This window comes from Buteo buteo, chromosome 6 (genome assembly GCF_964188355.1).
Source record: "Buteo buteo chromosome 6, bButBut1.hap1.1, whole genome shotgun sequence".
In the NCBI taxonomy this organism is placed as follows: domain Eukaryota; kingdom Metazoa; phylum Chordata; class Aves; order Accipitriformes; family Accipitridae; genus Buteo; species Buteo buteo.
In genome coordinates, this window is record NC_134176.1 from 42,952,480 (window position 1) to 42,975,816 (window position 23,337).

At 49.4% G+C, this 23,337-nt stretch overlaps 1 protein-coding gene across 3 annotated transcripts; it reads right to left on the reverse strand.

Annotated features, from left to right (window-relative positions):
* Nucleotides 1-3,936: 3,936 nt before the first annotated feature.
* On the reverse strand, nucleotides 3,937-16,955 carry DLL4 (delta like canonical Notch ligand 4). 3 transcript variants are annotated; one of them, XM_075030725.1, is made up of 11 exons: nucleotides 15,500-16,955; nucleotides 15,101-15,364; nucleotides 14,519-14,576; nucleotides 13,498-13,767; nucleotides 12,450-12,510; nucleotides 12,211-12,341; nucleotides 10,602-10,771; nucleotides 9,302-9,521; nucleotides 8,126-8,834; nucleotides 7,258-7,366; nucleotides 3,937-5,831 (listed from the first exon to the last, which is right to left on the reverse strand). In XM_075030725.1, the coding sequence occupies exons 1-11, from the start codon at nucleotides 15,551-15,553 to the stop codon at nucleotides 5,826-5,828; spliced, it is 2,052 nt and encodes a 683-aa protein (XP_074886826.1). In that variant the 5' UTR covers nucleotides 15,554-16,955; the 3' UTR covers nucleotides 3,937-5,825. The 3 variants fall into 3 exon arrangements, with proteins under 3 accessions (XP_074886826.1, XP_074886825.1, XP_074886827.1); XM_075030724.1 differs by having other exon boundaries at nucleotides 3,937-7,366; XM_075030726.1 differs by lacking the exons at nucleotides 14,519-14,576; nucleotides 15,500-16,955 and having other exon boundaries at nucleotides 3,937-7,366; nucleotides 15,101-15,187.
* Between the last annotated feature and the right edge of the window lie 6,382 nt (nucleotides 16,956-23,337).

Sequence of the window (23,337 nt, forward strand, 5' to 3'; positions counted from 1 at the left end):
CTTCCTGCCCCGGGGTGCACTCCTGCAGCGTGGGAAGCTGCGCAGAGCCTGTCACCAGCCAGTCCGTCGGGGATGTTTGGAGGGTTCCTGGAAGGCAGTGAAGACCTCTGGGTGGCAGTGACTGCTGGGTGAGCCTTGTAAGCAGATCAACTATGTCTCTTCTCCCTTGCATCTCCTAAGGGCTGAATAGCTCATTGGAGGGGACGGCTGATCTATCTGTGGAGAAGGGAGCTCCTCTGGGAAGGTGATGGTCTGCCATCGAGGTTTAAAAGGGAAAGGACAGGGGTATGTGCTGGTCCCCAGAATCAAATGCTGTGCATGGAACAATTGCTCTAGCACCTGACATTATTGCTCTGTACACAATCGTTTACCTGGTGAATCAGAGAGTTCCGTCCTAACCCTGCAGCGTGATGGACCACTGTGCTGCAGAAATATGCCCCAAAGCTGCACAAGGGAAAAGGAGCAAGGACGGTGGTGGTCGCAAGACCAGCAGAGGGAGGAGAAAGAGAAAGGGTAGTTTTATGGTGCTGAGTCACGCTGTTGCCCAGAAGAGGCCTGAGAGCAGAGGAGGCAGGGTTAGAGCAGGCGCAAGAGTGATCAAGGAAAAATCTCACCACTGCTTTGGGCATCACGAGCCAGCAGGGTCACTACCTGCAAGCTCTGGGAGCTGAGCTGGCAAAACTTTTAAATAGAGTGTGGAGTGGGGGAAATCTTGATGTTGACTCTCCAGAGAGGCTGTAAAATTCAAGTTATGAAGCGTGGCAGGGGGCCACTGAGTTATGTCAATTCTCCACAATTGGAGTTTGGATTGTGAACAAAATGTGCTGGGAGTGTTGGATCTGCTGCGTAAAATCAATATGTATTTATGGATCAGGTATGCAAGATAAGGGAATGACAGGTGAACATAGATACAAAACTGTCACTTACGCCACTATAGTACGGGTTTGTTAGTGACCTGCTGTGCCTTTCTCATTTTACCGTGAACTAATGAAAAAAGACTGAGGAGCAATGAAAATACTTGAAATGCGTTTTCACAGAGATGGTTTCATCTGTTGGACTAGGTGGTTGCAATCGCACCATAACGAATTTAGGCTTTCTCAGCAGCTGTTTCAAGGCTGAGAGCTGTTGCTGGACGAGTATTGTGCATAATAAAATGCATTCTGCATTTTATCCCATTTTAGGCACGTCCTGCATCAAGCCTAATTTCTACAAGCATCCTTCACCTACACTAGCTGAACTCCATGCCCGGTGCTGTGTTTGCATCAGCACAGTGCTGCTGCATGTTGTCTCAGCACCAGTGGGTGCTATAGTTACGGGTATATCCCGGCATCTGTTTCCCCTAATCAGCGGACTGTTTAAAAAGGTAAATGATGAAGGGCTGGAGCCAAACATGGAACAACTCGAGCAAAGTGCTGCACGGAGCAGCACCCCTCCCACTCGATCCAGCTCTGAAATTGTTTAGACAGAAGGGCTCTGCGTGGCTGTGAAACAGTTTCTATCAGGTGCTAATACAAAGAAACACCAAAGAGTTTCTCAGAGTCAAGATTCCATTCTTAAAATTGTTGTTTTGTCACATTGCTTTTAAGTGAGTTCTTGCAGTCTTTTGAACCTGAAAGCCACATTTAGGTGCAGCCCTCAAGCCAAATCCATAATCTTGCCATAGTTGGTACAAATTATGCTGAGAGAAGTAAGTCATACCATTGGGTCTGAGAAATCTATAAGCTTGTTAAGAGAAAAGGCATTATTTGTCGGTACATTTACAGTCATGGCATCATCTGTGGTCCTCAAAAAGAGTCTTTGAAATTCAGGCTGAGCCTGTAAAGACTCAGAAGGAGTCCAGAAGGATCTCAGAGCTCCTCCTAGTGAGTTCATACCCTTTGGCTCGGAGATGCACTCACCTCAGGGCGCGGGGCAGGCTGGTGAGCAGTCAGTGCACAGCAGCCCTCGGTAAGAAAAGTTTTGGCCAAAGATGTGGGTTAAATCCAGGTCATATTATGCGTTCAGCTAATTTGCCTGTAGTTTCTTTTGCAAGGAGTTGGGGATGTGCACACGTGCATAGACTCACATACGCTTTCCATCTCCTCCTGTGTGGAAGCCGGCACCGCTCCTGTTTTTCCTGTGTAGGATCTGTGATCTATTCTGGTAGCTGCGTAGTGCAGTACTGCCTCCAGTAAATATTCACAGATTTCCTTGTAAACTGATGCTTTTTTTTCTTTCCTCTCCTGTGTGGATACACAAAGGCATGTGTTGTACCTGCTTTACCCTGTGGGATCTACATAATCAGGTCCACGGGTTTTAATGAATTTCAACTCCCTTCTGTCTACGGATACGGTTTCCTGTCTCCTTTTGAGCAGGAAGAGCCGAGTCTTTTTTGGTCTTAGCATTCCTGCTTGCCTAGGCTTTGGGAAGAGTTCTCTGGCTATTTTCCTGTTTGATTTTTGTGTGTGTTTTGTTTTAAGCAGGACAGAGTGCATGTGTGTATGTAATCCATGTGCTCAATTAAGAGAGGCATCTGTTGGGTTTATTTCACATTGCCGAGGAAGGACTGCAAGCAGGGAGCATCTGCTCGGCTTTTTGTCAATGGCTTGTTTTTCATAATTTGCTCTACGGGGTGAATGTTTGGGGAGGGAGAGGTGGCTTTTTATTTCTGAGTTTCATCTTAAATTTATTTTTATGGTAGCCAGGGAAATCGGCTGGGATTTGAAAGTTAATTTCGCTAAGAAAAGAACTGAAGAGGGAGAAACAAAACCATCCAAAATAAATAGTATCTACGTAACCTTAATAATGCACTCAGAAGGACCCTTATAAACCATTATTTGCAGTATTTTAATAACAAAGTAAAAATAATTTAATTAATTTGTTAAGGTGCTTTTTTAACGCCAGTGGGGTTTTTTTTGGTTTGTATTTTTTTAAAAAAAACAAGCAAATTTTGGTTAGATTTTATTTTGGGGAAAGATAGAAAAGGCATCCAGTGCTAAGATGCTTTTTTGGCATTTCATCAACAACAACAACAAAAAAAGTCTGGTTTTAAAATAGAGCAGCAGTGGTTTCCTGTTCTTATAGTTTTTGCTTTTGTGTGTTCAGATGTTGGCTGTATTGCACCTAGCTGATCTAGTGAGAGATTTAATTGTCTGTAAATTTATGTGCTTCAGAGGCTACTAAACCTGCTGGGAGTGTTTTATATGTGTGCTTTTTACACTTTTTTTGTAGAAATGTCCTCCAAAATGGCTGCAGAGGAAAATGACTTTGCGATGCCCTTGGAGGACATGGCTGCTGGTGTAGCGTAGGGAACTCGGGAGGAGAAAGCCTGAAACTCCCCCTAATCCCACAAGTGAAAGACAAATCTTACCCATCGCAATCAAGCAAAAAAGGATACGATCTTGCAAGTGTAGATGTAGACGCTGTGCAAGAATAACGTGAGGGCAAGATTTGGGTCTTACTGGAAGTATTTAAAGAAATGGGATTTTAAAAAAATAGTAATCGTATCTTGTTCTGTAAGTGAACCCCAAGCCAGCACATTTATTAAGCCACTTTGAAATGGTATTAAATCTGTATCTTCCATGCCACAAGTTGTCATGGAAGAGGAAGAGCGAAGTGTTAATAAAAATAACTTTCCTGACAGTTCAGCCCCACTCCATAGCAAAAGAATATATATATATGTATATATATAATTTAAATATTATATATCACAATATAAATACATATAACTTTCCTGTCAGGTGAATGCCACTCAGCTAAACAACTTTGTTGACATCAGTTAACAGTATAGTTGTTTTATAAAAGGCAGCCGACAGCAGTTGGTGTGCAAAATGTAAATGTTGGGCTGACTGCAGGGAGCAGGCAGACAAGCTTACTTCTGGTGCTTCAAGTAACCTTGGCTATCACAGAATCATGGAACCTGAAGTGTAAAAGGACAAACCACAATAAACTTTGTAGTAGCAGGAAAGTATTTTCATTGCTTGAAAAAAAAAATAAAATTCAAACTTTGTCATCACATTAAAAACATTACATGAGAAGTAATAAACATATTTACACTTCTGTTTTGATTATAAATATACATTATATACAAAATAATGTTATAAAACGTAGAAAGTTCAGTGCTTCTGATTTTTTTTAAATTACTGAAATACTAGTCTTCAAAATAAACTACAAACAGACAAACTAAAACCCATATTATTGATTTCTGAAGGTCATCTTCAAAATGGTCCTACATGGTCAGAGCAGAAGGTCAGTAGTGGACATTATGAAGGGGTCTTGTCTGCACAGTTCAAGGCAGTAGATGGGCTAGTCCAACAACAGGATTTACAAGGGCAGGAATATCGCTGTCCGAGAGATAGGTCCAGGTTTCTTCAAAGAGATCTTGTTTCCTCCCTCCTCATTCTGCCCCACCCCACGGTCTCATCTCATTAGTATCACAGCACTTTCCACTGGGGTGTCCGGTATTATTGCTGTAAATATGTATATAAGAAAAGAGCTTCTGCACACCTCTGGTTTCCAGGGGCAGGCTTCCCCTTTTCCGTGTAGCAGTGGGTGGGTATGAAAGAAACAGGGCGAGCCTAGAACCTTCTAACTCTAATCTCCACCTGTCTTGGCAGAGGGCATCTCAGTGGGTGCTTCGCCATTGGGCATTTGGAACCGGGATGAAGGACAGGAGTCGGGAGTTTTGTAACCAGGTGGAGAAATGGGGGGGTGTGTGTGTGTGTCACACTGCTGCTTCTCCTTCAGAAAGTAACAGCTGCAATTTTGAGACTATTTGCAGTAGAAGGTGGCACCTAATTCAGAAACACGACATAAACCCCCAAATCTGTGTCAAAATAAGGCAGGGGGGAGAGAATGAGGAAGGAGAAGAAAAAGGTAACGTCTATTCACAATTACTGGTAGTGCAAAGGGCATGAAAACAGCTGAGACAGCTCAGCATATAAACGTTTTAGGAGCTGATTGATTTTAAACGGATTTGTAAGGCTTTAAATAGAGCTGGGATCATGCCTCCTCCTTATCAATGGGGAAGAGGCAATACACATTCCTCATCACAACTTTTCCTTCTCAAATGTTTAAATCCACAAAAATCCTGTCCCATATTGTGGCTTGGACCAATCAGTTCTCCAAAGCATCACCAAATGAGATGACATGTAAATTCCGTATTCCTCTTTCCTTCCTCCTCTGACCCCTTACACAGTCTCCAGTACTTGCAGCAGGAGAGAGGAGACGCAAATAGATGTGTAGCAGGAAGTATCAACCACCCCTGCCCAATACTGTTCAGGTAACTGCAAAAAGAGCAGTCAAGTGTCTGTTTGGGCTTGTTAGATTCTCTTGACACATTTTAGGCACTTTTAAACCCAGAAAAAAATGGAGACCTCGTTTATACTGTATCCATTATCTGCATAGCAATGTGTCTTTCTTCACACCTTCCATGGCAACATCTGTGATAGTTAAGTGCCTCCTCATCTACCGGCACCTCCCATAACCAGAGTTCTGGAAAGCCAGGGGGTCTGTCCATGAGGAACTGGCCTCAGTATCTTTTAAAAACAAATTAAAACGACAACATTTTTAACCCCTCTCTCTTCCCTCTGCCTCCCCTCTTCTATAGCCAATGAGATTTCTGGTATCAAACTTCAAACAAGGGCAGTAAGAACAAAAAGGTGTATTGCATCTTTCAGTAAATTCACAGTCTGTCCAGTTCACCCAGTTCCATCCTCCGCCTGAGAGCAGCAAGTTGCATGTAATTAAAAACAGTCCAATCCAGTTCTGAATTGTAAACAATGCAGCAGGAACGTCCATCTACTGGCATTACCAAATCTGAGGTGCAAATGGGCTGATCTTCAGTCTTATACCTGTCAGGATATAAAATAATACCAGGAGTGAGAAGGAAGCACAGCATACAGACTACTGCAGAACTAAGAAATTGTAATTCAAGTATGTCAAACCAAAGCAATTTAAGCCAGACATTACCGCAGTTTAACTATCAGCGTTCAATGTTTCTGGCTGGGTCCAGAGACAAAGAATCACCAGCAAAAAAAAAAGTCATCTGTATGATAAGTAGCCTCTCTACCTGGACTGAGGGGAAGAATGCTTACAAATCTGGGTGTTTAACATTAGGTCTCTGTAAAAGGCATATGGTGTAGTTAAATAGCTTGTGTTCAGAAGCATTAAGTCTGATGTGGAGAGAGGTTTCAGGGGCTGTCATTCTGAAAATAAAAACACTTCTGGAGATGCCTGATGTAAATCTGGGAGTCTAGCTTTGGTCAGCAAGATCTTCAAAGGAAGATACGGTATTTAGATCAGCTAATGGGAATGAAGCATCTGGCTGTCATCTTTGAAAATCCTTTCACTTAAACTTTTAATATTGTTGGTTGACTTGTGTTCCAGCTTGCCTTCAAGAGGAAATCTGATATCCACCCTGGCAAGGGAGACAGAGTCCTGCAGATCTGACTTCACAGATCACTGCTACATGGCACAGCAAGCTTCTCCTTCCTGGAGTCTGAAACTAGTCCTAAAGTTGGCCACACTGAAGAAGGCAGGTAGTGGTTAATGTCAAAGTGCCTTTAACTTCCATTGAGCCAAAGCGTCAGTAATTCTTCAGGAACTGGTTGGTTCCTCAACAGCTGCTTTTAAAAGTCTTGAAAGTTCAATGCTAGGCACTTCCTTTTTCATGTATCTGTCCTCTGACTTTTCAATGTAACAGCAAAATCTAGATGTGTTTATCAATAACAGCGTTAACTTCTGATAGAGGATATATAGGTGGAGCTTAAATGCCAAGAGGTTGAAACTACCTCATTACAGACTTCCTAAATGGCTGTAGTGCCTATCCACTAACACATTCAGCTACCTTCCGTCTTCTGCTGAAAATCTATAGCTTTGCCTGTTTCCACAGAACACAGATTATCCACTGTAGTCATGGGAAAAAAACATGGCTTTATATCAATGGGCCTATGAACGACTATTATTTCCATTTTTGCTGACTACCTGTTTATGGGGAAGTAATCCTATAATGTGCTGAATTTTTATGGGCTGATGTTCTGTGCTTTCATCTCCCGCTGATTTATCTAAGCTCAAACTATCCGGTTTAATAAAATCAGAGCTGCTAATTTCTTTACTTTCCCCACTGTATGTTCTGCGTGGGCCACAGAAGAGAAGAGATAAATGCTGGGAAGCATCAGGATCCCTGGAAATAGAGTAACCTTCTCAGATGCAATTCTAAAGTATAATTTACCCCTTTACTTTGTGAATTTATGCCTGTCTACCTGTGTACTTACTTACCTCTGTGGCTATGATGCACTCATTCCTTTCTTCTGTTATCACAAAAACGGACTGGTACATTGAATCCCTCGGAGAGCATATCGCTGATATCCTACATTCTGGCTTTTCACTAAGGCAGGACAGAGAGAAAAGAACATTAGTTGACTACTGACAAGCCTGACTCTCAAAATCTACCATGAATATGGAGGGGTGGAATGAGATAGCCATGAAGGTGTGGGAGGGAAGTGCAGAGGATGAAGTTTTACATGTTCTATATGGTGACAGGACACTATAATAGAAAAGGGGAAGTAAGGAAAAGCTACTGTCTTCCTATGTTTCTGCCATGTCCAACCTAATAGCATGCTCCTCAGATCCCTCAGCGCAACAACCACAAGCAGATCCCAGACAAGACTTCCAGTATGTGTATCAGAAGACTGATAAACCAGTGAATACCCACCCTTTTCTTTTTTTGAAAAAGGGTAGTTACTTTCACTCTATCATTCTACTTAGTAAGCAGATCACTTTGCCTTCTTAATAAGCGAAATACTTATTTTTAATCACTATATGCCTTAACTGTTGTTCCACCAAGATCTACTGAGGAAGGAAAGACACTTCTTTCTTTCACCATTGACCTTAGCCACTCTCGTTCCCCTTCACAGTACCCATACTAGCAGCACCCTGCACAAACACTCAATTGACTTAGCTAAGGCTACCACTTGGTCGTGACACACATACTCCAGTGTGAAGATTCCTGGCTTTGCTCTGGTTTGTTCTGTATATTATCTGTTCAAGGTTTCTTTCCCTCGCCCCCATATTTTCTCATCTGCTTCTAGACCGGTATGAAGATGAGGGGCCTTAAGAAAGACTAGAAGGAAGACTGCATTCTCACCTATGTAGTCGGAGGGGAGACTTTTCTCCTAAACACTTTTCACTTTTGTAATATTTCTCTTCCTGCGTCCCTCTACTTGTCAGGTCTTTTACCAGATTGTAGTCCAGTTTATGATTCTTGGGTTTGTAGTTTGACTTCTCTAGCCCACAGTCCACTTCAAGGTCTTTATTTTTATTGGTGTTTTTGAGCTGGGAAGCTGGAATGAGATTGTCTTTCTGGAAGTCAGACAGGTTGTTCATTGTCTCCAAGTCCTGCTCTGGGTGCATCCTCATCTGCCTGATGACCATTGCTATCATGCAGAACAGTATGAGCAAAGCCACCAGCCCCACCCCCATGGATATAGCAATCCAGGGGACTGGTTTAGGAGGAAGCGTAACGGGCACTGAATAAACTGGCAATTCGCAACGGTTGCCCATGAAGCCAGAAGGACAGTAGCAGACAAAGTTGGCACTATAAAGTCCGCTGTAGCATGTGCCTCCATTCTCACATGGCCCAGAAGCACATTCATCTCTGGTTTTGATGTCACAGTTCCTGCCACTGTAGCCTGGCAAGCACGTGCAGGTGTAATCGTTGATCAGGTCATGACAAGTTCCCCCATTGGAACATGGGTTTCTGGCACAATCGTTGATGTTTATCTCACATTTCTGACCAGAGAAACCAGCCCGACAACGACACACACGGATCTGACCAAGGTAAAAGCAATTACCATCTGAGGAAAAAAAAGTAAAATAAAAAAAATTAGTCTGAAGTGCACTTCACTCAGAAACCTAAACCTCTCCCCCGTTAGCCTTTTATACTATCTCAAGAAGAGGGAGGTTATTTTACAAAACAACCGCACATCTAAAAGTTCCTTCTAGTCTACCTAATTGTATCGCTGTGCCTTAAAAATATGCCCCTTTTAAATAGGTAATACAGCTAATTTAATTTACTTAATTCTGCCATCTTCCCCATCACATGATAAACCTTGTGCATTCTTTTGTTGCATAGAAAATGCCAGTGAAAGTCCTGTCCTCCCAGCCCCGCAGGAGACTAAAATTAGGGTAGATGTGGAATACAGTGGGGGAGAGGGACTAATGTATTAGAAGAAGAGTAGAGGTCAGATTGGATTTCTATCACTTCTGCACTGAAAAGCACAAATGAGTCAGAGATGCGAGATTTTTTGATAAAACAACTCACCATTTGCACATGGGTTGCTTGTGCACCTGTCTACTTTTTTTTCACAGTTTGACCCTGTGAAGCCAAAAGGGCAAACGCAAGTGTAGCTGGCCCCTTGTTCTTTTTCCAAGCATGTGCCACCGTTAAAGCACGGAGAATCTATACACGTCAAAGCGCTGTGCTCACAGTGAGTGCCATAGTAGCCAGGGGGGCACAGGCAGTGATAACCGTTCTCCATATCCTGCAAAACACAACGTTAGGCCACTGTTATTTGATGGCACCAGATGATAGCTGCTTGCACACTTATTTTTGGTCGGCAGCGAGCGCTGTTCAGTCCCTTCTCATCCACGCCCTGATGTGACATTTGGAGAGTAAATAGGTGCAGGCTGGACTGTGAGGGATAGAGCTGTGAATCGGCCGTAGCCAGCGTGTAGGAGTAATCATGCAGCTACACAAGCAGAGCAGATGCAGTTGTAGGAAGCCTACAGGCAGCTAGACAAAAACATTACTAACACCACTACTGTCTAATGAGGTCTCCAAGGTCCTCCCAGAGCAGAATGGCATGTGTCAACCTACGCAGCTGTGATCAGGCCATTTATCCTCGGCACGAGAGCCCTTTTTTTCTTTACAAGGGCTTATGTTGCTTTGCCATGGCTAAGTCCCACCACTCACATCATAACTAAACGGTTTCTTCTTTCCAAGTACTGTGTGTCCAAGGCCTTGGGAGAAGGAAGCTAGGGTCTCACGCCATTAGCTTTAATCTAAACGTGCATCAGATTACATTTGATATCTATAATCGATCAGTCTTTATCAACAGGTAGAATCAATCATTGACTGTCCAAAACCACACTGAAACACAAGACTGCAGGAAACTAAAAATGCAGAACCCTGTTTCACAGAAAGTGCTTCAGCTGATTGCCCTCCTATTGTGTGACGCTACACTCCCGTAGCAGAAAGCAGACGTTTTCTTTTACTTGCTAGTAAAATACAGACTTGGCGCATTTCTGTATGAACCTTGGTTTGAGAAGCTTCTTTTTTACAGATCTGCTCCCTCACCAACCTTGGATCTTGCCAGGCTCTCATAATAGCTGCCACAGAAACCTAAGGATCAGTTGACTAGTTCTAATCTAGATGATACATCTCCTCCTGTAACAGACTTCCTCCCCTGACACCTCTCGGGAAGGGTTCAGTATGATAGTTGTGAGCGTCGGTAATGAACCTGCGTACTATCGAATTCCCATTACGTTGTTACAGAACCATTTCTGAAAAGGTATACTGGGGCTTGCTTCACACAAAGACCTTACATTTAAAAAGCCCTTACCGTGCAACTACCGCCATTCCTACAGGGATTGCTGTCACACTCGCTGATCTCATGTTCGCAGTCAACACCGGTAAAGCCAGGTTTGCATGAACACGTATAGCTGCCCTGGCCAGTGTTCATGCAAGTTGCTCCGTTTTTGCATGGTCTGTGATGAGTGCAGTAGTTCAGGTCTGCAAAGATACCAGGAGTTAGAGAAAACGTCTCTGACAGCTGGGAAAAGACATTCCTACAGAAACGCTGTAGTCAACAAAGACGACAGAATTTTCAAGGAATTATTGTGTTTCGCTATCAGTAGGAATACTGGAGATGATTATCCAGGCTATTATCAGTAATAATCAGGTGTTTCAGATTATCATTGATTTTAGATACTTCTCTATGTCCATCACTGTAATATGTGAGCTCTCAATTTTGAGAAACCTGGCAAAAATTTAACTTTCTTAGTGCTTTGGTATACTCTCCCTTTTTTTGTGTGCATAAGCCCAGTAGCTGCAATGGAATTTAGATGCCAAGTTGCAAAATGTACTTCCTAAGTGCGTGTTCTCCGAAAGACACGCCGTGGCACTATAGACACTTTGTGCACCACATGTCACATACTAAAGCAGTGAGCCCCACCTTTAAAAGGTGTGCTCTGAGGCACCTTCTGAGGACACAGGGAGAAAATAAAGATGTTTTGGCCTGGAGATTTAAACAAACACTAGAAATCTTTATTTGTTTATTTAACATGCTCTCTTGTTATGCATATTAGTAGTTTAAACTGTCTAAATGCTCTGCCAAGCTTGATGGTCCTTTTTTTTTTTTCCCCCCCTCCTTTAAATTTGAGCCAGAGGTTACGCGCATAAGTTCATAGGACATAAGTAGAAAATTTTTATTATCTCTATAAATACCATAGAGTAATTGGAATACAACTGGTTAATAGATAACTACAAGCAGAAAAAAACCTGCAGCTTTACTTTTCCTGCTTAATTCAGACTTTGCCATCTTAATCCTATAACTGTCTTGAAAACACTTAGCTTGGTTTGAGTACTTAATGATCTCAGTGCCAGCAGTGCATATATGGCCTTGAGGACATGACTGCTCAGCTGGCTCCGGTTCAGTGATTCAGTGGGTTGAATAGGTGGAAGTGGTCTGGTGTACCTTAAAATGGAACCTGTACTTTTCATTCTTGCTTACATGATTTTTCTCTCATGCTCCAGACTTATCACATGAGTTAACTTCCTTGTATGCAAAATAAGGAAGGCCCAAATGATGGTGTTTACTGCTGCTGGAAACCGTTTAGTAAATTGTTATAGTTGTGCAGGGAATAAGTTAAACTTAGCTTGAGCAGGCAGAAAACTTGCCTGTTCAATGTTCATCCAGGTTGCTGGGGTTCTTTCAAAGACAAAACCTTTTTTCGCAAGAGAAAAACTGCAGCTACCAAAAAGGTTTGCTTCTTTTCGAACAAAATTACTACAAATACAGGAATTGGTATCTAAGACAGCGGCAGTACAAACTGATGCCTATGAACATGTACCTTGTGGAAATTTAATTCTAGATCCAACGGGTCGGATTCCTTAGTCCAGTACTGAGGAGTACCCAGTCTAGAGCCGTAAACACAAGCTTCAGAACTAACCTTGATCACAGAAGAGGCCACCCCATCCTTCATCACATATGCACTGCCATTGTGTTTTACAAGTCCCGTGGCGGCAGCCTATATGGGGAATGCATTCATCACAGTAGCGGCCTTGCCAACCGGGACGACAGCTAAAAGAAAAGTCAGATTAAAACATTAATGACATGGAAAAGAGTTTAAGTTTCCATTACAAGGTGACATTTTAAGTGGAGTTCGGATTGCAGTTGCCATCTACTCACATGCACTCTCCAGGCTTGTTGCAATATCCATTCTGTTCGGTACATCCAGACAGACAGATGGCTGTAAAGAGAACATAAAAAAGCAGAAACTTTTAGGTAAATACACATGGCACTACAGAATACACTTTTAAAAGGGCAAAAGCCAGCTTTTAAAAAAACACTTTGAAAAACAGTTTTGTACTTTAAAAGCTTTTTTTTTTTAAATTCTCAGTACGGGGAGTTCTGGAGCAGGAGGAAGTGAACAAGGAGAGCCAACATCTGACAAGTTGTCCTTTAGTTTTTCTGTTTATACAACAAACATGAACTCTTGCAACTCTCACAAGAAAGGGAGCAAGAGGAGGTGGCTTTGGCTTGTGCTAATGAAAAGCCTGAAAAAACCCAACAGGACCTCGAGCTCACAGTAAACGTTCTCACTACTGCACCGCAACACCTGCCTCATCTCCTCTGGCAGCAGGAACGGTGGAAGCATTTGTGTGGGCGAGCTGCTAGCATTTTAACGTGGAACAGGTACCGCTGACGCAGGGATATCAGCCAAGCTCCTTTCTTTCTCTGCTAGCTCGCTCTTTGCCGCGAATGCTCGCGGAGGTAAAGCATGGCATTGGTGAAGCACGGCAGCCAAAGGGGGCAAAGTCCTCAGCCTGCAACTTTCTCTCTGCAGGCGGGGAGTGGAAAGGTCAGCGTGAAAACAGGGCTCCGAGCGCCTACCGGGGCGGAACCGGGCACAATGCTTTGCCGCAGCCTCCTCCGAGCCGTCCTACGTTAACGCCTGACCGCAAACACAGCTGCAACCAGGGTCAGGCTGGACGTGGGGACGTGGTTTTGGGTCCCTTCGTCAAATAAGCCCCCCAGTGCCTTGGGGGGGGTGGGAGGGTGGCTGCGTTTTCTCGAAGGGCTGTTGGGCGTCATCCCTATCCCACACTGACGCTAACGCCCATCACAAAGCAGGTGATGTCCCTGAAGGCGCCGAGGCCCACGAAGGCCCCATTTCGGCGGTGGGGAGCGCGCCCTCCCGCCGCCCCCTCCCTCCGCCTCCGCAGCGGGCACTTACGCTCGGTGCAGTACTCTCCGGTCCAACCGGGCAGGCAGGCCAAGGTGCCGTCCGCCTCGCAAACATAGTGTCCGAAGCGGTCGTCGCGGCGTTTGCAGAGGCGGGAGCAGCTCTCGCCGTAGTAGTTCTCGCTGCAGACCACCCGGTAGGAGTAACGCAGCTGGGTGAGGGGCCCGCTCTGCACGTCCTGCGACCAGTTCTCGCCCACCGACAGCGACCGCTGGATCGACATCTGGCTGATGAGCCAGTCCTCCGAAAGAGGCCGGGAGCCTGCGGGAGAGCGGGCCCCGCGTCAGCCCTCCATCTTGGGGAACGCTAACGTCCCGTGGCGTTGTGTGTCCCCCCACCACAACCACCCCCTCCGCCGCCGCCGAAACCACCCCCGCCACCGCCGAAACCACCCCCGCTCGCATAGAGATGTATATAGAGAGAGATATATGTGTCTACACATATGTGTGTGTATATACGTGTAGGTAAGGGCACGCCCCGCGCACAAAGGTGCGGAGGGTGGGAGCGCTGACCCCGGCTGAGGGGGGGGGGGTTGGCCTTTGAAAGCGAAGGCTGCCGTGAAATATCCTTTTCCTCTCCGCTCAGAAAAACATCCCAAAGCCATTATTCCTTTCCAAAGGGCGGAATTCGAGCAAGGTGTAAAATACAGGAAAAGGCGGCCGGGGCTGGCTTGGCAGCCTCCCGGGTTTCTCACCGCAGCCCGCCTCGCTTTCCCACGCCAAAAATAAACCGGAGGAAACGCAATTGTGTTGGAGATTAGGCCCGGGGCAGAATCAAAGCGGCCCCTCGATGGCTATCGTTGGGGGGGGGGGGGGGGGGGGGCCGGGAACGGTCTCCTGACGGCGGGATAAAGCCGGTGGCGGAGTTCTGGTATAAACAGCTGAGGCGGGGGCGGCCGTTAAGCGTTTCGGGAGGGGAGGGGGGAGAGGGGCAGAGGGGGGAACGGGCGCGCGAGGGGCGCTGCCGCCGCGCGCGGGGGCGCCCCCTGCCGGCGGCGGTCGGCCGTAGTCACCTTCCGGCAGGTAGTTGGCGGGCGCGTGCCAGGCCTGGATGATCAGCGAGAAGGTTCCCTGCGGGGGGGGGGGGGGGGAAGGGAAAAGGAGGGGGGGGGGGAAAGGGAGAAACCAGCGTCAGCCCAGCGCCTCTTCACCCCGACCCCCAACCCCAAACCCACCCGGCACCCCCCCCCCCCACCCGGCACTCTTCCCCGCGCTCCCCCCTCTCCCTCCTACAGACCGCGGATCCGCACCCCCCCCCCCTCCCTCTTTTAGCCTTTATTTCTCGTAATAACATTCATGAACCCAAGTGCTGGATGGGCTTTTTCATCGCCTTTTTTTTTTTTTTACTTTTTTTGGCTTTTTTTTTTTTTTTTACTTTTTTGGCCGTTTTTTTTTTTTTTTACTTTTTTGGCCTTTTTTTTTTTTTTTTACTTTTTTGGCCTTTTTTTTTTTTTTTCTTTAAAGGAAGTTCTGGAAATAAGTCTAGCAGGCGAAAGGAGTTTGTTTACACGCCAGATTAGCAACGCGCTGCGATTCGCCTGCCCTCGCCGCCCTCCTGCCCCACCATCGCCATCGGGTTTAAAGTGGAATCTCACCGGCCACGTGAAGTTAAAGGGCAACTTAATGGGGCTGTCAAATCTCTCCGTATCCTTGATGCTGAAGGAGTTTATTCCCAGAACGGGGGTGATGATGCTGCCGAAAGTGCAGGAGCCCGGGGAGACCACTGCCTGAAAATGCTTCAAACAAACGCGAAAGAAGGTCCTGCAGTGGGGGGAGCAGGGCTTCCCGCTGGCCAGAGACCCGTGGCTGTTCACGAATTCCTGCAGCTCCAGCTGGAAGACGCCAGAGCCGGACACCCTCTGCACAAAGGGGAGACACACAAAATAGCCAAATCAGACCCTACCCCGGCTTTGCCATGCAAACTTGCTTCCATCACCCACTTTACATTTCGCGAACCCTTTTTTTTTTTTTTTTTTTTTGCGGTGTGCGATTACCTGCTGCAAAATCACTAACAGAAACGTCAAGCCAAAGATGCGCAAGGCTGTCATCCTTGTGTTATTCAAGCTTCCAGTTCTTAGTGGGTTTAGTTTTTCCTCCTGTATTCCTCAAACGGTCCAAGCAAGCGCTTCTCGGGCGAGGGAGAAAAGAGGGGCGTCACGGCGATTCTCCTGGAGCAACCTGCTCTTCCCAATATTCCCCGAGCACCAGCAGAAATCGGAAGGTAAAATCCAGGTGTCGATCCGTCGTCCCCTTCTGGGAATTAATCCTGCAGCCGGCCGCCGACCTCTGATCGCTGTCGTCGCCTTTATAAACTCCAGAGCCGGGTGGGTTTTGCGGGAGACGCGGAGGGGAGTGCTTAGCGTGGAACCGCTCCTCCTTTAACCGGTGCTAACAGCGCTCAGTAAATGGAAAACTTGCTTCCCTTCGAGCTGTTTATATAGTTGCCTCGCATCCTCACAAGCTCATTATGTAAACTGTCAGTCAGACTCACGGGCGATCCCTCCCCTTTTCCATCTTTCCTTTCTGGAAAAAAAAAAAAAAAAAAAAAAAAAAAAAAAGAACCAAATGTTGCGGAGAGCCCTCATATCCAGAATTAATACCCTGCTGCTGCCGCCGCCGCTGCCGCGCTGACCGCCGAGGAGCCGAGCTGATTACCGACCAGCCGAGCATCTGTTGAGATATTTACGGCGCTCGCACCGGGAAGAGTTCCCTCGAAAAATCAGACGCCTCTCCACGCAGCGGCTTTCCACGGCGGCCGAACAATAGGGGATGAAATGTTTTAAAAACACCCTTAGTTTGTTTGGTTGTTTGCTCCTTCCCCCCCCACCACCCCCGCCCGTCCTCGCCCCCGGTCGCTACCGGGACGGGGCAAAACGCTGCTCCCGGTAGCCGCGGCCGGGCCGGCGGACAGGAGTTACCCCGGACCTGGAGAAAGCTGGTCCCGGGTAGAAAGTAAAAGTAAAACGGTGATTGCCCGACAGGCGGGCACCCGGGACGGCCCCGCCGCCGCCTCCGGGGCGCAGCAGCCGCTCGCTCGGACCGGGGGGGTGGACCGGGCCGGGGGGGGTGTTTGTCCGTGCCGCAGTCCCGGCGTTATTCCTTACCCCGGCTAAGGGGGATGCGCCGAAACCCACCGAGGAAGGGGGCAAGGTGAGGATGGGGGGGTGTTGGTGACCATGGCAGGGAAACGGGGACGGCGTTGCCCTTCCGAAATGGGTGGCAAAGGAGCGCTGAAGCGAGGTGGAGGAGCCCGGCTTTCCTGCTGCTGCCCCCTGACTCCCAAAAACACAGGCGAGGGGCAAGGGGGGAGACTCGGGAGCGGGGGGCCGTGTCAAGCTGCTTTGGCAGTGGCCGGTGCCGGGCTGCGGTCTGGCGTGTGCCAGTAAAGCCCTTGGCCTGATTGCAGCGTGCGCTTATTGTTGGGTCGCGTGTCCCTCATTAAAGCCAAGCACAGAGAAGGCCTTTCATGTGGCTTTTTATTTCAGCTTGTTAAATGGATGGGAGGCCGGAGTTGGGGGGGGGGGGGGGAGGGAGAGATAAACCCTCAGCTGTATGATAATGAGGTCTTGCCACCTTTATGCCAGCGCCCGGCTCGCGAGGCTGCGGACCTTTCCGGCGTGGATCACCTGGGGAGCAGCAGCGAGCCGCAAGCCGCCCTTTGGTCTCTCCGCTCTCCCAAAGGGTCTTTTCTTGCAGCCTTAACTCCCCAGGCCAGGCTCTTTCGGGGGATGGAGGGGTGGAATAAAGACGGAAAGCCAGGGGTCCGGCTTGCTTGGAGGCAAGGGTGCACCCCCAGCTCGATTTCCCCGACTGGCACTGCACATTTCCAACAAAGCAGCCGGTTTTCCTTGGAAACCAGCCCTGGTCCGGGATGCGGTCAGGGCCCGTGTGCAGCCAAATGCCCAGGGTTGAGCCGGGAGGGCACGGCACGGCACGGCATGGCTTCAGTGGAGAAACAGCCAAGTTTTCCACGGGGGAAAGCCACAGACACGGCCAACGCTGGCCACCATCGTGAACGATGCCATGGCACCGATGTGGGTGGGTGTGGGCGGGTTTGGGGAGGGGACCAGGCCAGGAATTGGGGTCGCCGCCAAAAGGGGATTAAAACTTCTCCTGGTCCCCGCTGCGCCAGGGAAAGCCGGAGCCAGGGAGGGGGGGGCACAAGGGCTGGCAATGTCGGGGGGCTGCACCCGGGGCCGGGTGCCCTTGGCTTGGCTCCATCCAGAGTGGCCCAGCTGTCGCCTGGGGGGTGTGGGTGCGTGTCCGTGTTCGTGGCCTTGGCGGGCACGGACGGGAGCCGTGCCCGTGATGGAGATAAAGCGCAAGGCAGAAGAGGCACAGGCGAGGAGCTCTTTTGTCTCAGCCTCGTAAACAAGTGGGAAGGAGGAATGTGTCGCTGCTGATGAACTCGGAATTTTGCAGCGATCCGCCCGGCCAGATCCCGGCTTTACCAGCAGCAGCGTCAACTGTCAAAATCAAATCTGATGCTAATAGCTTCGGTACTAAATAAAATGAGAGGCCAGATAACATCAGTGCTTGATAAATGGTAATGAGTGTCTAACCTAGGGGAACAGAAGGGCTGTGGGGCTCTTTAATTCAGTATTGAAAGGCTAGCTGGGTACTGCAGGCTCTAGCAGATGTTAGTATGTGTGTGTTTTGATTTTTGACTTGTATTGGACGTTTATTAGGCTAACCAGAGCCACCCCACGCATGGCCACTTGGTCCAGGCACCATCTGGCACAAGCAGGGCGGCGTGCAAGAACAGGGCCTCGCTTTGGTGCTGAGGATCCACAGGCAGCATCTACCATATGGACCCGGAGCTAATGTAGGTTAAAGCAAGACAAGCTGATCTCTGCTTTTCACAGCTCCGCCAAACCTCCCTGCCATCCTGGCGGCGTGCACCTTGGCGGCTGGGGAAGCGCTCCCACCTCTGCCTTCCCCAAAACCTGGCAAGAGGGGTGCAAGCCCCCCAAGCGCTCCCCAGCCCGCTCAGCTGCCCCTGAGCAGCCGCGATTTTTCGAGTCAAACTTTGCACCTAGTTTTTCTTGTTCCCGGCAGGAGCAGGAGTCGCTCCGGCTCCCCACGTGTTGTCCCCCCAAATCAAATATTTTCAGAAGCTTGAGTGGTGCAAAACAGATAAAAATCCTCTTCGAAACTCCAGGGCGTTATTTTGATTGCAGCTATAAAAAGAGCCCGTGATAAAATAATAACCGGGGAATATAATAAACCACCTGCTGCATGTTGACACACAGGCACACGGAGTTCAGATTAAAAAAAAAAAAGTTGCATTAATAGCATCAAACAGCTGAGCCTGAAAGTCGACCGAGAGCAGATTAGAAGCACAACTCCTGCAAACTCTTTCCTGTGCCCAATGCACCATCCTGGGTCAACTTTGGACACCGACAGCCGAGCAGCTTTCCCCTAAGAGCCTCATTTCGAGGGGTGCACGTCCTCGGGGCGGGGGGGACCCGAGCCCGCAGAGCCCCTGGCTTTGCCGAGGGGTGCCGGGGGGTACCCAAAGCCCCGGCCGGGATGCTGGGCAGTGGCCGGCCGTGCCCGGTGATGGCCACACCATCTCCTCGTCCTTTCCACCCTGCTCCCCAGCTCGCTTACCCGAGGTCAGGGCGCTTCTTACCCCCCCCCCCCCTTCCCCTTCGTGCCCCATTTGCTGCCGGTTTATCTCCAGGCTGGCCCGGCTCAGCATACGCGTGGCCAGGCCAAACGCATCTCGCTAACGAGACAACGTTAATTAATTCCGGGCGGGTGAAAGTTGCCAGCCTGCCCAAGCCTTACCCCCCCCCCCCCGAGCCTCCGTGCCACGCTGCCCTCCTCCGTTCCCGGAGTGAGGCGGGGGGGGGCTCACGGACACACATCCAGCTCTCCCCACCCGGAATGTGCCCGAATCCCCCCCCCCCTCCCCGTGTCCTTTCTGCCCCCCGTGTCCCGCAACTCTCAGGCCGTGGACCCCGGGAAGGGGGGGGGGGGGGGGGGGGGCTGCCAAGGGCTCGGGGCTGCTCCGAGTTGGATCCAATCGGTCGTAACGATCTTGTCGCTCGGTGCGGCACCCCCGGCGCCAGGAGGAGCGGGCTGTTTTGGTGTGCACCTTGCGCCCCTTTCTCGGCAGCGGGTCTGCTTTGCGGGTCTGCGGTTTGGGGCTGGCGCTCGCCCCTTTTTTTTCGGGGCTCGCCCGCCCTTCGGTGCGCACAGCCCCACTTTGGGAGCCGGATTCCCCCCCTGGCTTTTTCAAGCCCTTAAGCTAGAAAGTTGCGCATCGATTCAGCGCTGACACGCACCGAGAGCCTCTAAGGAAAAAAAAAAAAAAGAAAAGAGAAAAGAAAAGAAGAAGAAGAAGAAAAAAAAATCCCCCTTGCTTGTTTTGTTTCTGCCTAAATGTCCATAGCGCGGAGCATCCCTCCAGGGAGCGCCGCTCGGAGGGGTGTTAATGTGGTCGATTTGGGGTACAAATGTTTGGAAATGTTTCCCGATTTTGCACAGAAGGAGGGGGGATTTGCAAACTGTTGCTGCCACATGGCTCCTCCAGCCTGCCCCATTCTCATTGTAATGAGGCCGGCGCGTGCCTCATCTGCCGCGCGGGCGCTGCCACGGGCCGGCCGGCCACGCCGCGTGACGGCGGGGGGGCTGCCCCACGCGCCCCCGCGCCGGGACCGTGGATCCAACCCCCCCCCCCCCCCAGGTCCCGGTCCGGGGTCCCGGTCCGCTGTCCCCGCCGTCCCTTTGTGGCTCCGCTGCTGCCGGCCCCGTAAACCCGCAGAACCTTCCCGTCCGAGGCGGTAACGATCACTATGGAGCCTCCCGCTACAAATCGATGGCTTCTTTTCCATACAAATGCCTGCTTATGCCTTTATGTTCTCCATCTGTTTGTAGCTAACACCTGCCATTCAATAAATCGATTTGGCCATTTAATGTAACAGCTTCCCGGGACATTTTTTCGTGCCAGATGCCACAGCAGCTCCAAACCTCTTACCCCCCCCCCCAGCCCAGCGCCCCACCGGCACAGCCACCCAGCCCAAAGCCTCTGCCACGGCACCTGAAAAGTAAAGGAAACCTTAAAAAGTGGCTTTTTTTTTTTTTTTTTTTTAAAATAACTTTATCTCTAACACGGATCCTGCCGACCTCGGCTGCTTCTTTAACGCTGCCGTTTCCGAACGCCCGGGGAGCGACATCCCGGCTGCCCCACAGCCCACCGGCAGGTACACGCGTGGAACTGGGATTCCTGCGGGTCACGAGCAGCGGGGCAGTTTCTGACGGTTTTGGTTCCCTTTTATTTTACTCGCCGGCGGGTTCTTTGCACGTTTTAAGGGATTTTTGCGTTTTAAGGACACAAAGACACTCTGCCTCCACGGCACGGGGCAAGGCTGCCTTGGGCCTTCCCTTCCAGGGACCGTGTGGGACGAGGGGCCCCATCCTTCCACTTGCTCTCCTCAGGGAGCCATTTTGCTGGGCATGGGGGGGCCGAGCCCCCTCAGCCTCTGAGCTGCAGCGATGCTGCGGTCCCCGGCAGCAAAAGCAAAGAGAGGTGGGCGCTGCTCTGCCCCACACCGGGGCAACCCCCGGGTTTCCATTTGGCAGCCCCAAAATGCTCTCCACGCTAAGCCGGGCTGAGGGAGAAAGGTGGTTCTCTCTAGGTGTCACCCCGCAGGGCTCAGGGGAGGGAAACCAGCATCGCTGGGGATACGAGAAAGCGGCGTGAGTAATACGGCGTGGGGAAGTTACGGGGCAGTTTCCTCACGGAGGAAGGGAGCAGCTCCCGGCTGGCCGAGTTCCTCCCGGGGAGGCGATTTCAGTGCTGCTGGGAGGTTGTTTGGCTGCGGTTGTCGTGTAATTTATTGTGCCGGGAGTGCGTAGAGCCTTTGAAAGGTGCCTTTGGAAGGCACCTTTATTGCTTTAAATCTGAATAAATGCATAAAATGAAACATGTAATACGAAAAAAATAGTTATAGGTATGTACGTATTTCAGCTATGTGGGGCTGTTTCTCAATTAATTCAGTGCAGGCCATGGATACGTTTGCAAATGCACCTGGCCGTAAAAGCCTAATTTCCTTTGAAGGTCAGCAAGAGAGCCATGCAGCCGTTTGGCACTTTTACCTGAGAGAGCTGGATAAAATCGGGCTTTCTCACAAAAGAAGCTGTGGCTGGAACTGAGAGTAGGTACCTAGGAGATGACCGAACCTTTCTCTTTTTTTGAACCTCAGAGTTGTGGGTGAGATTGGCAGGGGAGAGTGTTGGAGAGGATGGAGATGTCTCACTTGGAGCAGAGGTTCCCACGTTTTTGCTCATAGACGAGTCTCGTATGGGTCAACGTTCGTGGATGGGACACTGGCCTGAAGCAGCATAACAAAACAAGTACAGGCTGGCTTCTTAAAGGGGAAAAATTCCCTTTGCAGGCTCCACAGTAGATGTCCCATGGGCCAGGCTTTGGGAACTCCTGCATCAGAAGGTCTGTGTCTTCAAACAGATGGCCGGGCAGCCCTTGGCTACTTAGAATATGTTTGGGGCTATATTATATAGCACTGAGTAAAGAGATCTGTCAGAGAAAAAGCAGTAAAAGGCAGTTTTAACCCTTCCCCCAGGGAGTGGCGTGGATCCACGCTCCGCCTGCGTGACCAGTCCCTCCTCTCCCGTCCCCCATGCCGAGCCCACGGGATGTTTGGTAGGGACCCAGCATTGTGGCGCTCGCTTCAGACAGTCGGAGGAAGAAGCCTCAGACCTCTGGCATGTGAGATTTGGCAGAGCAAATGCCGGAGCCAGACGCGTACGGCCTCGGCACGGGCTGTCCCAGCGGGGCAGGACAGAGAGGAGAGCGGAGGGGGGAGTTGGGAAGCGCTTCTGGAGCGGCCGGAGGTGGATGGCGTCCCACCCCGCGGAGGCTGGTGACACGCCGTCGCTCCGGTGGTATCTACCTACTCCGGGCTGGTCCCTCGTAGCAGGGGGTGCGCTGCCATCAGGGGTGGTGGTCGCGCCGCCTTCTCGCCGAGCTCTTCTGCTTTCCGCAACTCTCCTGGTAGCCCGGCGTTGGGCAGAAGCTGTTGAATGCCTGGGACTGAGTTTTTGGAGAGACGTGGAGAATGGTGCTAGCAGGAGAAGGTCTGGGGGACTCGGTGGAGTTGCACCTGCTTGTGCACCAGGATAAGCTGCAGCGAGGCAGTTGTAACTTCTCAGAGCTGCACACCGGTAAAAGTTAAAAGGTATTTAAAACCCAGCTGGCCACTTAAGTAAGGAAAACCATTTTAAGATCCCTTCACTGGAGGTAAAACTTGCAAATGACTGAAGAGAGAGAAAGACCATCCTAACTTTTTACCCGTAGCATTTATATTTATTTCTAGTAAAAAAGATGTTAACCAGGACCAGCTGCTTCCACAGCCCATCAAAAGCAATCCTAGATTGTCCAGATGGAGTCACTCAAGACAGAGGCATGAGCGAGGGCTGCCACCGGCTCCAGGATTTCTGGGTTTGTCCTATTTTAAGAAGATCTCACATCCTGCAAACACTGCTTATGGGAAATGATTGGATGCAGAAATCCTAGTGGGGGCCCATGAGGCAGCCTCATGCGGAGATGTGGCAGTGTGGCACGCTGACATTTTGACATAACGTGGTGATGATTTTATGTTAGCATCAGCCCTCCAAGAGGAAAGTAAATATGTGACATATTGTTCGGGGAAACAAAACAAACCAGACAATGAGGTCCTGTGCCCAGTGACTGATGTAGCCTGTGCAGGCCCATGCAAAACCTCTTTTTCTTTGTGATCTGGGGATGCTGGGAAAATGAGTGCATCAGGGTATCCAATACCCATCCCTGGCCCATCCAGCCCTC